Source organism: Microcebus murinus, chromosome 1, assembly GCF_040939455.1.
Source record: "Microcebus murinus isolate Inina chromosome 1, M.murinus_Inina_mat1.0, whole genome shotgun sequence".
Taxonomy (NCBI): Eukaryota; Metazoa; Chordata; class Mammalia; order Primates; family Cheirogaleidae; genus Microcebus; species Microcebus murinus.
This window is the reverse complement of record NC_134104.1, coordinates 77646867-77663069: the sequence shown is the minus strand read 5'-3', so window position 1 is coordinate 77663069 and position 16203 is coordinate 77646867. Positions and strand designations below refer to the sequence as shown.

Below are 16203 nucleotides of genomic sequence, written 5' to 3'. Positions count from 1 at the left end.
TTATTTTATTATTCAACATTAAACTATCTAAAAATGAAAAGTAAGTAATCGCTGTTTAGTTAAGCAATTTAGCTGACAGAGTAAATATTTATTCTTAACATCTCACAGGAAGTCTTGACAAGCATTTGCTGTCATTCTACTGGAGGTAGGGGTGGGACTCGGGGTGGGAGGTAACTTTTGATAAACAAGTTAAATGGTCCCAGTGAACTGAACAAGCTAGCGTTCGCCACACCGACCCCCAATTAGGCACCAGATATTTTTCCAACTACAGTCAACACCTTATATAATGAAAGTAAAAACTGTAACTTTTAAAACTATGCATCTCCACAAATAAAACAAACAAAAGCCTTTTTTAAAACTATAAGAGCACGTTTTCAAAACTGTGTATGTTTTTTACTTGTACAAGCCCAATCACAAAAAAACTAAGCAAAGTATATTTACCTTAGCTTTTTAGAGACTGAGTAATCAACTTCCATGATTTTCCCATGCAATTCCACTTTACCTTTAAAACAGAAATTAAAGCACTCAGAACCTTCCTTAGATGAAACCCGCGGGGGTCTAGGAGGGGCACGCACAGAACTCCACGCTCCGGCTCCGCCTTCGGGCGCCCTCAAGGGGTCTCCTACTCGGCTCGAGCTGGGCGAACTTGGTTCCCAGTGTAAAGAAAAGGTGGGCGCCCCGCGTCTCAGGACGAGGTGGGACGGGTGCGAGCCCGGATCCGACCCCAGGTGTAGCTGTGGGTGGCATTACCGGAAAAACAAATTTAATAAAGAGCGGCGCCAATTTGAAAGGATGAGCTCATTTGAAACTCAAGCTGCAGGACTGGCGCGGCCCCGCTCTTCTCCCGGCCCCCACCTCCCCATTCCGCTAACCCGGGACCCGAAGGCTCCGCCGCGCTCCCCTCCCTGCACTCTCCTCCCGGTCCCCCGAGAAGGCGCGCCGAAGCCCCCCGGGGTCCGCTGCGGCAAAAGCTCAGTCCCTGCCCGCTTCTGGGTGTCACCTTGGCCTCGCCGCCGCCCCGCCCCCACTCCACATGCCCGTGGGTAAGGGGCTCCCCTCGGTCCGGGTTCGGGGGTCGCAGGCTCAAGCCCGGGGGCCAACGCAGCTCCGAGCGGTGCGTGTGCAGGAGAGAGTTGGGGAGTGCGCGCGCGCGCAAGTGTGTGTGTGTGTGTCGCTCTCCGTCTCCCGTCTGGGCTCCAGCGCGCTCGCGGGCCCCCCGGTCGCCTCTTTCCCGGTTCTCAACCCCGGCCCCCACCGAGTTGAGACAGGGCACCTCGTAAAAAGGTGCTTCTGGCCGAGCAGGAGGCGGGGGGACGGGCGGCGGAAAGCCCCCAGCCTCGAGTTCTTCTCAATAAAATCGGACAAAAAATTCAGAGAAAAATAGGAGCGCTTGAGAGACCAGCGAGAAGGGACTGAGGTTCGGAAGAGGACCGAGAGAGATGTGCCATCGTGCGAGGACTGGGGTTGGGGGAGCCCTGAGACCTCGAAGGGGATCATCAGGGTGGCCCCGAGGGGGTGCAGAAAGTGGGGGACCGTGCGGCGAGGTGGGGAGGGGGGCTCGAAAGCAGAGTGCGGCTCAGGGGACGCCGGAGGGCGAGAGGTCCTGGGCACGAGGCACGGTAAGAGGAAGGTCTGGCCGGGACAGGAGGAGGAGATGCTGGATTTGAGGGAAGGGGTCCCTGACAAAGGGGGTGACAGGAAGGTCAGGGAAGGGGGTAACAGGGGACTCTCAAAAGGTGGGGGTGGGGGAGCTCCGGAGGGCAGCTCGGGGCACCAGGGGTGTCCCCAAAGAGCAAGCAAGCCTCGGGGACGCTCAGAGCGGCCCGGGGGGCGCCCATGGCTGCGGCCCCAAGGGCAAGGGGTGAGTCTGGAGCTGTGGGGGGAGGGGAGCGGCCCGTCCCGGGAGCGGGCCGGCGGCGAGAGTTGAGGGTCTGGTGCGTGGAAGTGAGCGTGCGGGCGCGGGAGCGGCCGCCGGGCGCCGCCCGCCGGGCTCGGCCTCCCTGCCGGCGCCGTCCCGGCCCGAGCGGGGCGAGGCGGGGGGAGGGGGCAGCGCTGAGTGCTCACCCGAGAGGGTCTCGATGGCGCGGATGGCCCAGTTCTGGTCGGGGTAGTCCACGAAGGCGTAGCCGGACTTGAGCAAGACCTGTCCTGCCAGGGGCAGCTTCCTGTCCCCGAAGAGCTGCCGGAGGTCGTCGGCGGTGACGGCGGGGCTCAGGTTCCCGATGTAAAGCTTGTTCATCATCCGTCTCTTCCCCGAGAGCCCGCGGCTCCCCCGGCCCGGTACCCGGCGCTCCTCGCCTCCTCCGCTGCCCTCGTCTCTCCTCCTCCTCCTCCACCCCCCCTCCCCGCCCTCCGCCCGCCCGCCACCCACCCCCACCCTCAGCCTGGCTCCCCCCACCGCGGCCTGCCCGGCCCGCCCGGGGGCAGAGGCGGAGGCGGGGACTCGGCGCGGCTGCCTCCTCGGGGCAGAGTCCCGGGCCGGGCGGCGGCGCACGGACAAAGCGCTCTCTCTGCCTTCCTCTCTCTCCCTCCCAAGGCGGTGGCGGGAGGAGGAGCAGCGGCGGGCGGCGGCAGCGCACCCCGCGTGTGTCTGTGTGAGAGTTTGTACGGGCGTGTGCGCAGCCGAGTGAGCGAGAGAGCGCCCCCTCCCCGCCCCGCGCCACTGCGCCCCTCGCCTCGCGCCCCCCGCGCTCCGAGCGCTTGGCGCGGCTGCCGGGGCTCCTGCCCCGCGCCTGGCGGGCGGAAGCGGGTCGCGGCTCCGGGCTGGAGCTCCGGGTGCCGGAACCCCAGGCAGGCGTGTCGCTGAAGCCGGGCGAGCGGCGGGGCGGGGAAGACGCGCCCCGGACGCGGGTGGGAGCGCGCGAGGGGGTATGGGGGAGCGGCCGGGAGTCGCAGGCGTGGAAGAGAGAGGGGCTGCGAGGGAGCGTGGAGAGGGGTGTGCGCAAGGTGGACCGGATGTGAGTGCGCGGCTGCCAGGGCGAACGGGAAGGTGTGTCCCGGAGGTGAGAGGAGAGGGCAGGCTGGGAGACAACAACTTTCGCGGCGACTTGGCCGAGGCTTGCGCCCTGCGCGTTCCCGGGCAGTGCGCTAGCTCCGAGACCCGCTCCCCGCCACGCTCTCCGAGGTGACCGGGCGGCGCGTGTGGTCGAAGGGTCGCGGATGGGAGTCGGGACGCCTGGGGCCCGGAGTTGGGCGGGCCCTGACGGACAGTGCAGCCAGGGAAGTTGTTCCCGGACCTGGGCCTCAGTTTCCCAACCCGTGAGAGAAGGCGAAGGGCAGAGCAGAGTCCTGTCTCCTCTGCCAGACCCCGCGCTCCCGGAACCCCACAGCGGGCTGCAGCCTGGCGTTGGCAGCTGCTCTCTATTCTGGGAAATGCTGAGGGCTTCCCGGGCAGCCGCTGCAAAGCCAGGTGGCGGGTGGGGAGCGAACGCGGAGGGGCAGGGGCTGCGGCGGAGCTGGAGCGCTTGGGTCAGCGGCAGGGGGGACGGATACTCGCTGCAAGGCTGCGCGGCCCGGTTCAGTCCCAGAGCCGGGTGGCGGGAGGCGAGGGTGACTGGAAGCAGAGGAGCGCAGGCTGTGTAGGAGTTCCCTGAGCTTTGGGAAGGGCCCGGAGAGGAACGAGGTCCTTCCAAGCGGAGGAACAACGTGACCGTCGGAAGAGGCAGTGTTGGGATGAGAGCAGTCGGGAGCCGAGGGGCTCGGGAGGGAGCCAGACAGACTGGAGCGGGCTGCAAGTTCCGGGGCCGGCTGGTCGCCTGATGGTTAGAGCCTGCTCTCAGCCAGGAAATGAAAATCTATAGGAACGAGAAAATAGGAAAGTGGTAGGATTCAGACGTGAATGGGGCAGAAGAAGATTCCAAGCTCTGGACTTCTGGAGTCCTTAGGAGAGTGGAGAGTCCATGGTTTGTGAGGGCGTTTGGGGAGGTGGGGAGTGGTGTCTCTTAGTGAAGAAACCACAAATGTAGGAGTGGAACAGGTTCTGGTCTCCAGGCTGGATCGTGAAGTATTATCTTGTCCAAGCTTTCCTGTTGACGGGGCCAGTGGGGGAAGTGGGGGTCGAGGGAACGCGGTTGCTGGATTTTATATTTTCTGCAAATACTCCCAGGTGATTCTTGTCTGTGAAACACTGTTGCAATGGAAGGCTTAGCTGCTTAGGACTCAGAACTTCCTCTCTGCCCCCAGCTGTTCCTGATATGTCCAGCATCCCATAGCCTAAGGTTTTGATCTATAAAAAGGAGACAAAACAACCAGTCTTTGCAGGGCTGTTGTGAGGGCTACGTGAAGGATAACTGAGTAGTGTGTTGAAAACACAAAGGACACACACTTCATGCTTGTTTCTTTTCTTTCCCCGAGGAATTCATGAGCTTTACAATACTTTCTTTTGAGGAAGGAGATCATAAATAATTGTCCATTCTCACCTAGATATTTGCAGTTATTTGGATTCTGGCTTTTGTCTCAACTATACACATATTTGCTCTCTGTAGAAAAGGAATTGGATTTTACTGTTCCAGGAGTTGGGAATGAACATTGCCATTATTCCCCAAACTAACACATAAACTAGGTATGGATGCTTCCCTACTAAAATGTAGTGGAGAAGCACAAATGAAAATGACTTATGTGTACATAAAACTCAGCAGACTGGGAGCTATCTTTAGATTATTTAGGCACCTGCCCCAATTGGTATGGTCACCTTTGTATTATAAGACAGCATGTTTGCTTATTGTATTTACAGTCATTCGAAGTTACATGTTGTAAAAGAGAAACAAGTTGGCCTCATTCCTCTCCAAAAGGTTTGTAAAACTTTTTTTGTTGTAGAGTCTTTTCACATGATCCTACTATAAAACCAAAAATGTTTTAATATGGGTGCTTTAGTGAGCAGCAGATATAATCTGAGGATTCTTGGAAGAGGTGGCCTCTGGTGAACCCTTATCCTTTTCACCAGTCACTTTCAAACTTTTAGAGAACTAATTGCCCTTTCCTGTACTTTGTGCCTTCTGTCCTGCTGGTGTTTTGTAAACAGTGGTGCTGCAGAATGAGGACTTGAACTATAAGTGTGATGGAAGACACCTTTCCACCTCACCTACAGGTTTGCAGCACCTCAGTTCCTTATTTTAGAATACAGAGTTGCCTTTTCACATGATAGGAAAAGGGTACAGGACCTTTGAAGACAATAGGAGACAGGCTCCAAATGTAAAGCCAGAAATCCAGAAGCCATTGCTCCTGCCTGGCAGAACTTATTTTCTACCTGTTTCTCTTGAGTTACCCTGCTCATCTTTTCCCAGGGGCTGACGTGGAGATCACTTGGAGATCTTGACTGATCTGGACTCAGTTTAAGCCTAATAAGCCAATATTTTGTGAATGTTTAATGGAAGTCAAGAATTTACAGAAACTGTTATAGTAGATTATTATTTTTTAAAGCATGGATATGCCTTTTCCTCAAGAGTTTGAAAGGCAGTACAGATCTTCATGGTTTCCCAGTGATTCTTTTGGGCAGGACAGTGGTAAAGTAGCTGGACAAGATTTCTTAATCCCACTTTGCAAGTAGGAAAACTGAAATTCAGGAAAGCGAAAGAATTTCTTCATGGTCATACAGAGGGCTTGAAACACACCTGAAAAACACATTTTTGCCTAACAAAGAACCCATGAGGTACTGAGACTTCCTTTTGGATTTTCATGAACAAAATATTACTGTCCGTGAACAAAGCACCTTCTGATGGCATCACTGTGGTGGCCTTAACCTTTTAAATGTACAGAACCACAGTGGAAATGTTTTGGGCTCAACTGATAATGGTGGTCAGTATAACCAGTGTTTCTAGATAATGTGAGGAGTTAGAAGAGAAAATGAAGCCTATTTGCTGGAAGGCTGGGGCAAAACCAGCATTTGGAGGTAATTCTCAGAAGGTCATTCCAGCACCTGCCTATGCATCAGGAATGATTTGGTGGTACAATAATATCCCTTAGACACCTTTCTTGATCTGGCATAAGAGAAGTATCTGATTAGTTGAGTTGCTTCACCTCTCTGAGATTTAGATTCCTCATTTATAAAATCATCTGACCATTTCTTCACCATAAACTCTAGCCCCCCTACAGTATTCATATTTTCCAAATGCTGGGCCATCTCTGAACTCTGCCCCTTTGTACAGACTGTGCTCCCTTTCCCTGAAATGCATTTCTTCCCCTGATAAACTACCTCCTCCCCTGACTTGGCCCCAGGATACACACAGCACTTCATTCATACAGATAAAAAATATATTACCTGGTGGTAATAGTTGCACAATTTTGTACACATACTAAAAACCACTAAAGTATATTTTAAATGGGTGAATTCTATGGTATATGAATTATATCTCAATATTTTTTTAATTGAGGAGGGGGAGTCTGTCTTCCCTACTATATGGTAGGTTTCTGTAAGAATGAGATCTTGTCTTTTTCCTCTTTGAATCCCCTTTGGCCAGTGTGAAACCTGGTCCATAATAGGGGCTCAGGTAATAATTGTTGAATAATCAGTGACCCTCTGAGCTTTAAGGATTAAATGAAGATGGTATCTATCTTTCACAGTGCTTGACATGTAGCAGGAGGACCGTTTCTCCCTTTGTTGAATCCGTTCATTTATTTTTGGTATTACATAATGCTAAGCACCAAGGATACAGAATAAATAAGCATCATCCTGATCTCAATGAGTTTATGGTATTAGAGGTGCCACAGTAGACTTCGTGGGCATAAAAAGGAGGATATCCCATTCAGCCTAGGATGGGCAAGGAAATCATGAAAGAACTGGTGTTGGTTTTGAGGAATAAGTAGGGATTTGTTACGATAGACAGTATGAGGGCAACACATCCTAGGAAGAAGGAATAGCATATGCAAATGCACAGAGGCATAAAAAAGTATCTGCTTCACACCTGAAATCAAATCCAAATGTGATTCAGAAATAAGTTTGAAGAAAAAAGTACAGAAAAAATAATGCAAAACAAAAAGTTTCCAGAATCAAAGACATGGATCTCTAGATTGAGGGACTTTACAGAAGGCCCAGCACAATGAATGACAAAAGACCTAAAGCAAATGTACATCACTGTGAGGCCAGGCATAGTGGCTCACGCCTGTAATCCTAACACTCTGGGAGGCCAAGGCGGGTGGATTGCTTGAGGTCAGGAGTTTGAAACCAGCCTGAGGAGACCCCATCTCTACTAAAAATAGAAAGAAATTAATTGATGAATTAAAAACATATATACAAAAAATTAGCCAGGCATGGTGGCACATACCTGTAGTCCCAGCTACTTGGGAGGTTGAGGCAGTAGGATCACTTGAGCCCAGGAGTTTGAGGTTGCTGTGAGCTAGGCTGATGCCACGGCACTCACTCTAGCCTGGGCAACAAAGTGAGACTCTGTCTCAAAAAAAAAAAAAGTACATTACTGTGAAATTTTGAACTCAATCAAATTATAAAAAGCATCTGAGGAAACCCAGGTCACAAAGAACTTGGAAAAATAATAAGAATGTATTTTTCTAAGACAAAGGAAGCTAGGAGGTAGAACAACACCTGTAAAACTGAGTGGAAATTCTCTTCAATCTGGAATTGTGAACCTAGTGAGACCATCAGTGAAAAAGGTACGAGGGTTCAGACATGCCCCCATTTGGGGAGAAGCTATTGAGAGAGAAGTATGAGCAAAACCATGGAAAAAGAAGACATGGGATTTAGAAAATAAGGAATCTAACACTGGAGACCATGAATAAAAAAATCCAGAATGCCTGCAATGCAGCCATCCAGAGAGCAACCAGCACAGATTGGAGCAAGAGGACAGATGGCTCAGAGTGAGGTCTTCATGGAACAACAAAAAAATGGGACTCATTTGTATGAGTGCATAGTAATTATTTTTGATAGGATGGCAGATGTGTTAGAGTATTTGGAAAAATTTAATCACAGGTGTATGGAAAGTCAGGCAAAAGGGAAAACAAGGAAATTATTAACTCTAGGAAAAACACATGGTCATAGAAGAAAGCATAAACGGTCATAGGCTCAACAGTGAAAATATTTGTACAGTTATAATGCAAACACTGATGTATTATCCAAACAGCATAAAGAGATCTTACAAATCAATTAGAAAAAGACAACCATTATAAGAATGGGCAAAGAATATGAATGGGCTAATTCACAGACCATTAAACTCAAGCTCTCATAAGTAATTGGGGAAATTGAAACTATTCACAACCATCCAGTTGACAAAAATTTTAAAATTCCGATGATACAAGGTATTGATGAGAGTGTGGAGTATCAGAAACAGTCATCCACTGCTGGCAGGAGTACACTAGTACATTACTCTGAAAAATAATTTGTCAACATCTAGTAAAGCTGAAGATCCAAGGCCCTGAGCCTTGGCTGACAATCATTCTCTTAGATGGCTATTTCTTATCTCATCTCTCTTCACACCTCTAATTGTTCTTTATCCACCCTGGGTCTCAGCTGATAAGCTTGCTTTCTATTTCACTGAGAAAATGGAAGGAGTCAGAAAAGCACTTTAACATCTTAGAGCACATACTTGCATCTGTGCCCCTAGACTCTGCCTTTTCTTCTATTTCTGTGGATGACTATGCATGATCTAGAAGAGAGGAAAAAACTGATTACTCCAGAGAAAATGAATAAACATGCACACCCTTTGACCTAACAGTTTTTCCTCTAAAGAAAGTCTACATATGCACAAAGAAACACATGCATGACTATTTATTATAGCATTGTGATGATGAAAAATTGAAAGAAATCTAAAAGCCCATCAGCAAGAAAATGGATTTTTTTAAATTGTGGCACAGCTATAAATTGAATTTTATATATTAAGTCAACTATAATACATATTTAATCATTTTTTCTGGAATCATTACTTTTTTCCTTCTGGATGAAATAAATGAAATAGGCTATGTGTATCAACATTAAAAACCAAAACACATGCTAAGTGAAAAGTGATATTGTAGAAGGATGTGTCTGTTATGATACCATTTATACAAAGTTTGAAAACATGCAAAACAATTCTATTGTAGATATGGACACATTTGTATGGTATAATTATATAAAAATATTAATGGGGAGAACAGACTCCAAATTTGGGATAATGTTACCTCTAGGAAGAAAAAGGAATAGGAGATGGAGGGGCACACTTAGAATTTCCATTGTATCTGTTTTTTTTTTTAAAGGTAGGCAATAGGTAAATGGGTGTTTCTCTTTTTTATCTCTTTAGTAACCAAATTTTGTTTTCTATGATGCAGGTGATTATTAAGCCAAATTATGCATCATAATCACCAAGAAAACTTTATGCACACACACATACACATAAGGAAGTCCCATGTACTGTTTACCCAGATTACCCAAATGTTAACATTCTACCACATTTGTTTTATTTTTTTCTATGTTTCTCTGAACTATTTGAGAATAAACTTCAGGATGTCCCTTTATGCCTAAATACTTCAGTTTGTATCTGCTAAATCAAAACAAAACAAAAAAACTAGTTTATCCCCAGCACAATGATCAAAAAACCAAGCAATAAACAATTATACTGTAATCTACGGATTTAATTCATATTTCACCAATTGTGTCAATATTTGTTATAGCAAAAGAAAATCCTAAGTTATTTGTTGCATGTGGTTCTCTTATCTCTTTCCTTTAATTTGAACAGTTCTTTGGTCATTCTTTGTTTTTCATAACATTGACTTGTTGATGACTACAGGCTATTTGGTAGAATGACTTTCAATATGGGTTTGTCTGATGTTTCCTCATGATTGGGTTTAGGTGTGTATTTTCTTGCAGAATAACACAGAGGTAACACTGCGTTTAGGTGAAATTGCGCATTGTGTCTAGAGGCACATGATGTTGATTTGTCCCATTACTGATGATGTTAACTTTGCTCACTTGGTCAAGGCAGTGTGTTGGTTTGTATCAGACTTCTCTATTATAAAATCACTAAGTATCCCTTGGGAAGATTTTTTGAAAACATGTACATTTGTTATGCCTCAAAATTTCAACCATGAGTTTTACTGTTTATTGTTGATTCTTGCCTGGATTAATTATTATGGTTGCTAAGTGTTGATTCTAACTTTATTATTTCTTTTATATTCTTATTAATAGTTAGCTTTCTACTGTAAGGAAGAGCTTTCCTATTATTATATCAGTGTAGACTAATTGATTCTTATTTTATTCAAAGTGTTATAAATGTTTACTACCATTAAGTATTTTGATGCTCAAATTGTGCCAAATTTGGCCAGCAAGAGCCCCTTTAAGCTGGCACATATGAAGTTCCGATATTGTTCTAGATTTGTACTTTTTCTGGCTCAGTCCCATAATCAGCCACTTACCCAAGGAGCCCTGGTACTTTTAGAGAACATTTCTTAGAAATCTTAGAAATCAAGATCTGCATGCTAGGTATGCTCATTGCTACTAGAATATTGTTGATTCTAGACCATCTTAGTCAGAGGACCTAGGTAATAGATTATGTATATAAGCATGTACACCATGCAAATCTATACCTGTCTATATTTATCTCTCTAGTATTGTGTTAAAAATCATGAGTTCACACTGATATTTCTAATTACTATGAAACATTACAGGATTCATTCTCTCCTTCAACAGTGAGAAACCTAGCTCTCATTATCTGCAACATATTTACTTATTTGTCTAATCCAAGAATATATAGAATTACTCATTCCTCTTCAAAAAAAGAAGCCTATTAACTAGGCTTCTAACCATTATCTATAATAATGTTTGTTGAGAGTTCTTTTACCTGTAGCCTAAAGGTGTACAGTCCAAATACTATATTCAAAAGTTACTTGAGTTTTATTTTCCTCCTTCAGTGTTGGTTGTCTTACATAACTGAAATTAGGTTGACTGATTTGTTTCCTTTTTTTCCCACTTTAGCTACCTGCCCCCACCATCTTTGCTGATTTTATTTTTCTCTTTTTTGGTTGTTGAGCATGTAAAATATTAACATGATTTGCAAGACACAAAAGGTATATTCAGAGGAATTCCATCCCCTCCCCATTCCTTCTATTCTGTCCAACCCATTTTCACCCAAACCCTGAGAATAACTGGCCTTATTAATTTCTGGTTTCTCTTTTCTGTGTTTCTTTTTGCACGAATAAACATATACATGCGTATTTTCTTAATTTCCTTCCTTTCCTACAGAAAGTTTGTATATTACCAATACTTTTTTTTGACTTTGTTCACTTAACAAATAGATCCTATATCAGTTCATAGAAATCTTTCTCGTTTTTTTAAACAGCTGCACAGTTCTCATATGTCATGTGTATGGGCATGTCAGCGGTTTCCAGTATATTGTACTTTTACAAACAATGATGCTATGAATAACCTTGTATGTATGTATTTTTGTATTGTTGGAGGTTTATCTTCAGGGTAAATTCTTAGGAGGGGGATTGGTACATCAAAAAATAGTATGTGTGCACTCTGTGTGTGTTTTAAATACATATTGTGAAATTTTCCTCCATAAAGATTATACCAGTTTGCATTCCACCAGCACTGTGTAAGAGTGTCTGTTTCCCTACAGTCTGTGAACAAATTGTGTGATTATGCTTTTTATTTTTTTTTATTTTTTTTTTATTTTATTTACCTACCAACAGCAAGTCGATATGCTTTTTAATTTTTGTCAATCTATCGGTGAGAAATGGTCTCTCGGTATAGTTTTAATTTGTAATCCTCTTATGAGAAAAGGAACATTTTTTCATATGCTTAAGGATTATCTTTCTTTTTCTATGGTACATTTTCTGTTCATGTATTTTGCCTATTCTATCAAATTTGGGGCTTTTTTTCTTGTTATGAGTTATTTAAAGATTTAGGATATATGCCCTTTATCTGTGTTACATGTTGGAAATATTTTCTCCTCAGTTTTAATTAACTTTGTTTATGGTGTTTTTTTTTCTTATGCAGAAGTTTTTACTTTTATGTAGTCAAGTATATCAATCTTTTCTTTCTTTCTTTCTTTCTTTCTTTCTTTCTTTCTTTTCTTTCTTTTCTTTCTTTTCTTTCTTTTCTTTCTTTTCTTTCTTTTCTTTCTTTTCTTTTCTTTCTTTCTTTCTTTCTTTCTTTTCTTTCTTTCTTTCTTTCTTTCTTTCTTTCTTTTCTTTCTTTCTTTCTTTCTTTCTTTCTTTCTTTCTTTCTTTCTTTCTTCCTTTCTTCCTTTCTTCCTTTCTTCCTTTCTTCCTTTCTTCCTTTCTTTCCTTTCTTTCCTTTCTTTCCTTTCTTTCTTTCTTTCCACAGAATCTGGCTCTGTTGCCCAGTAGAGTGCCATGGCATCAGCTTAGCTTACAGCAACCTCAAACTCCTGGGCTCTAGCAGTCCTCCTGCCTCAGCCTCCCGAGTAGCTGGGACTATAGGTGTATGCCACCATGCCCAGCTAATGTTTTTAAGTTGCCTGACCAAATTTCTTTGTAGTTTTAGTAAAGATGGGGATCTCACTCTTGCTCAGGCTGGTCTTGAACTCCTGAACTCAAGCAATCCTTCCCTCTCAGTCCCCCAGAGGCCACCACACCTGGCCTTTTCTTTCATTTTGTTTGATTTTGAGTTATTGTTAGAAAGCTTTCTTCTACCCCCAGGTTAAAGAGGAATTTACTGATTTTTAAAATAGGACGTATATGGTTTCTTTTTATATATTTAGATCCCTCATCCATTTGGATTTGTTCTTGTGGATAATACAAGCTATGGATCTCATTTTACCTTTTTTTCCAAATAACTAACAAGTTGTTCCAGTACCATTTATTTAAAAATCTTTTGGCCCAGTTGTTTTGAGATGCCACCTTTATCATATACTAAAGTTTCATATGTATTTGGTTCTGTTTCTGGACTTTCTTTTTTACCAGTTTATCTTTTCATATGACCATACTCCACTACTTAATTACAAAGGCTTTATGATATATTTTAATGTCTGGTAGGCCTAGTCCCCCTTGTAGCTTTTTTCTTTTCTTAGTATTTTCCTGATTATTCTTGCATCGTTGCTTTTCTGTATGAAGTTTGGTATTAGCTTCTTGAGCTCCATAAAAAAAATTGTTAATATTTCATTGGGATTTCATTACATTATGAATTAGGAATAACAGAAATCTTTTTTATTTATTTATTTCAAAATATTAAGCGGGTACAAATGTTTTTGTTACATGGATAGCTTTTATACTGCTTGAGACAGGGCTATTAGTGTGTCCATCACCTGAATAGTGTACATTGTACCTGTTAGGTAGGTTTTTACCCCTCCCCTTCTCCCCCTCCCCTTTTCCCCTTCCCTTTCTGCCCCCTCCCCCTTCTTGATTTCCAATGACTTTTACTTCCTACTGTACCCAAGTGTGCCCATCAATTAGTTCCAACTTATTAGGGAGTACATGTATTGTTTATTTTTCCATTCCTGAGATACTTCGCTTAGAATAATGCTCTCCAGTTCCATCCATATTGCTGCAAAGGACATTAATTCATTTCTTTTTATGGCTGAGTAATACTCTATAGTATACATGTACCATATTTTGTTAATCCACTCATGCATTGATGGGTACTTAGGTTAATTCCACATCTTTGTGATTGTGAATTGTGTTGCATTGAACGTTCAAGTGCAGGTATCTTTTTGATAAAATGATTTATTTTCCTTTGGGTAGATACCCAGTATTGGGCTTGCTGCGTGGAGTGGTAAGTCTATTTTTATTTCTTTGAAGAATCTCCATTACTGTTTTCCATAGAGATTTTACTAATTTGCAGTCCCACCAACAGTGTATAAGTGTTCCTTTCTCTCTGCATCCATGCCAGCATCTATTGTTTTTGACTTTTTTTTTTTTTTTTTTTTGAGACAGAGTCTCGCTTTGTTGCCCAGGCTAGAGTGAGTGCCATGGCATCAGCCTAGCTCACAGCAACCTCAAACTCCTGGGCTGAAGCAATCCTCCTGCCTCAGCCTCCCGAGTAGCTGGGACTACAGGCATGCACCACCATGCCTGGCTAATTTATATATATATATATATATGTGTGTGTGTGTGTGTATATATATATATATATTAGTTGGCCAATTAATTTTTTTCTATTTTTATAGTAGAGACGGGGTCTCGCTCAGGCTGGTTTTGAACTCCCGCCTGCCTCAGCCTCCCAGAGTGCTAGAATTACAGGTGTGAGCCACCACGCCCGGCCTGTTTTTGACTTTTTAATAGCCATTCTGATAGGGGTGAGGTGATATCTCACTGTGGTTTTAATTTGAACTGATATCTTCATAAAGCTGAATTATCCTATCTAAGACAAAGGCTGTCTTTCCATTCACCAATCTGATTTAACAAAAAATATTGGATTTCAATAATGTTGAGAAGAGAGAGGTGTGGAAGAACTAAGTGTCATTGCCTCTATAGGAAGTCAATGAATAATGGCCAATTGATAAATGAAAGAATGATATAAGCAAATTATATAGAAATATTTAGATAAATATTAAAAGAAAGAACTATGAGAGTAAGGAGACTATTTTTTTAAGCATGTTTCTTTTTTTTTCTTTTTAATTTAAATAGATTTAGGGATTCCCCCACCCCCACCCCAGTAAGGCTTTTAGTCAGGGGTCCTGGCAGGAAACAGATGGCACTCTTTTTTTTTTTTTTTTTCCCAATTTGAAAGCAGTCACTGTTTATTAACTGACCAGATTACAAAAATAATCATGGTAGACACCTTAGTTCATTCTTCTAATAAGCCTGTTGATCTGGTCCTCCCTGTTGCCAGCATCTCCACCTTCTACAAAATGAGTTGTCTTTTTCTTCATTCCACCCCGTGGAGATGATAACTTGAAGGGCCACAGGAAATTATTTGCTTCTTTGAAGCGTTTCCCAACAGTATAGATCTCATGAATCAGATCCTCCATGCAGATGATGCCATATTTACCAAGAGATCGAGCAATCAAATCGTTATCTGTCAACGCAATTTGTTTCTTATTGATTTTGCCATAACCACGTTTGTAGATTACTGACTTTAGGTTTGGGTACCCCCATGCAATATATGGTTCCACAATCCTCAGCATGTTAATTGAAGCCTTGTTGAGCTTAACAAAGGTTCCATTGAAGATCTGGCAAAGGCGAAGAAGCTGCAACACCTTTCGGACCTTTGGGCTCACACCATTGATACCACGGATCCTGATGACAAATGCCAATTTGGGTTCTGCAGGTACATAAAAGTTGCCTGCTTTTCTTGCCATCCTAGCCATTCGAATCTCAGTTCTGTACATCTGCCTGTATTCCTTGTGATAATGCTTAGCTTTTTCATAGATAAGCTTCCTCCTTGCCTTTCGAAGCATCTTTTGGGCAAACTTCTTTCTCAGGCGTTTGATCTTCAGCTCCGCGAAATTTCTTCGCTTTTTCTTAAGGGTTTCTGGCACAGCAGGAACCTTCTTTTTCTTCTCTTCTGCGCCCTCCATGGTTCCAGCCGGAAAAGAGGACCAGATGGCACTCTTAATTAGGGTGATTAAAGATCTAATAGTAGTACAGGTGGCCCTCTGTGGGTTTTGCATCCATGGATTGAAAATATTTGGGAAAAATAAACAATAAAAATAACAATACAAATAAAAATATAGTATAACAATTTACATAGCATTTACATCATAGCAGGTATTATAAGTAATCTAGAGATGATTTAAAGTGTACAGTTTTTAACTCTTCTTTTTCTCAAGAGACTAGCTTAGTAAACACATTGATAACTTGATTGTGCTTTATCTAGTAAGATCTCCTGGCCTTCACGTACCAACCCCTGCCAAGAAAGAGCCAATAATTTAGAAATTCCAATGTGCCTATGAATCACCTGTTAAAAATCCATATTCCAGGGCACTGCCCCTGGAGATCAGTGGACCCGATGAGCTTCTCTACATTTAGGGACCCAAAAATCTGTGTTTTAACTAGTGCCCACATGATTCTGGCAGGTGATTCACAGACCATAGTTGGGAAGTCATAGTGGGACCCAGTATACCCTGACTTGCTAAACATTATAAGCCTTAAAGGAGTGAGGACAGAGAGGGAACTTGGATTTGGGTTGTATTTTGGCTCATGGAAGGTACAGCCCATCTATCCCACACGTGGACATTCTGGGCTTAAATTGTAAAGAATGTCACAGCCCCTCAGACTAGAGATTTCTTTGTGGTGGATCATAGAGAATGACCAAGACAATGTGTCCTAAGGTCTTGATGGCAGAAACATCAGGGAGCTTCTTTATAATTATCTATTATT

General features: G+C 43.6%; 1 protein-coding gene and 1 pseudogene across 2 annotated transcripts in view; both read right to left on the bottom strand.

The window, feature by feature from the left end:
- The window catches only part of IGF2BP2 (insulin like growth factor 2 mRNA binding protein 2), a 163287-nt gene extending 160963 nt beyond the window's left edge, over positions 1-2324 (bottom strand). For both annotated transcript variants that reach the window (XM_012749810.3, XM_012749812.3), the window contains exons 1-2: positions 2065-2324; positions 442-502 (exon numbers count right to left, since the gene is read on the bottom strand). In XM_012749810.3, the coding sequence (XP_012605264.1) occupies positions 442-502; positions 2065-2242 (239 nt within the window). In that variant the 5' untranslated portion in view covers positions 2243-2324. The remainder of the gene's footprint in view (positions 1-441; positions 503-2064) is intronic.
- A 12324-nt stretch (positions 2325-14648) lies between these two features.
- Positions 14649-15423, bottom strand: LOC105863068 (large ribosomal subunit protein uL30 pseudogene; annotated as a pseudogene).
- Between the last annotated feature and the right edge of the window lie 780 nt (positions 15424-16203).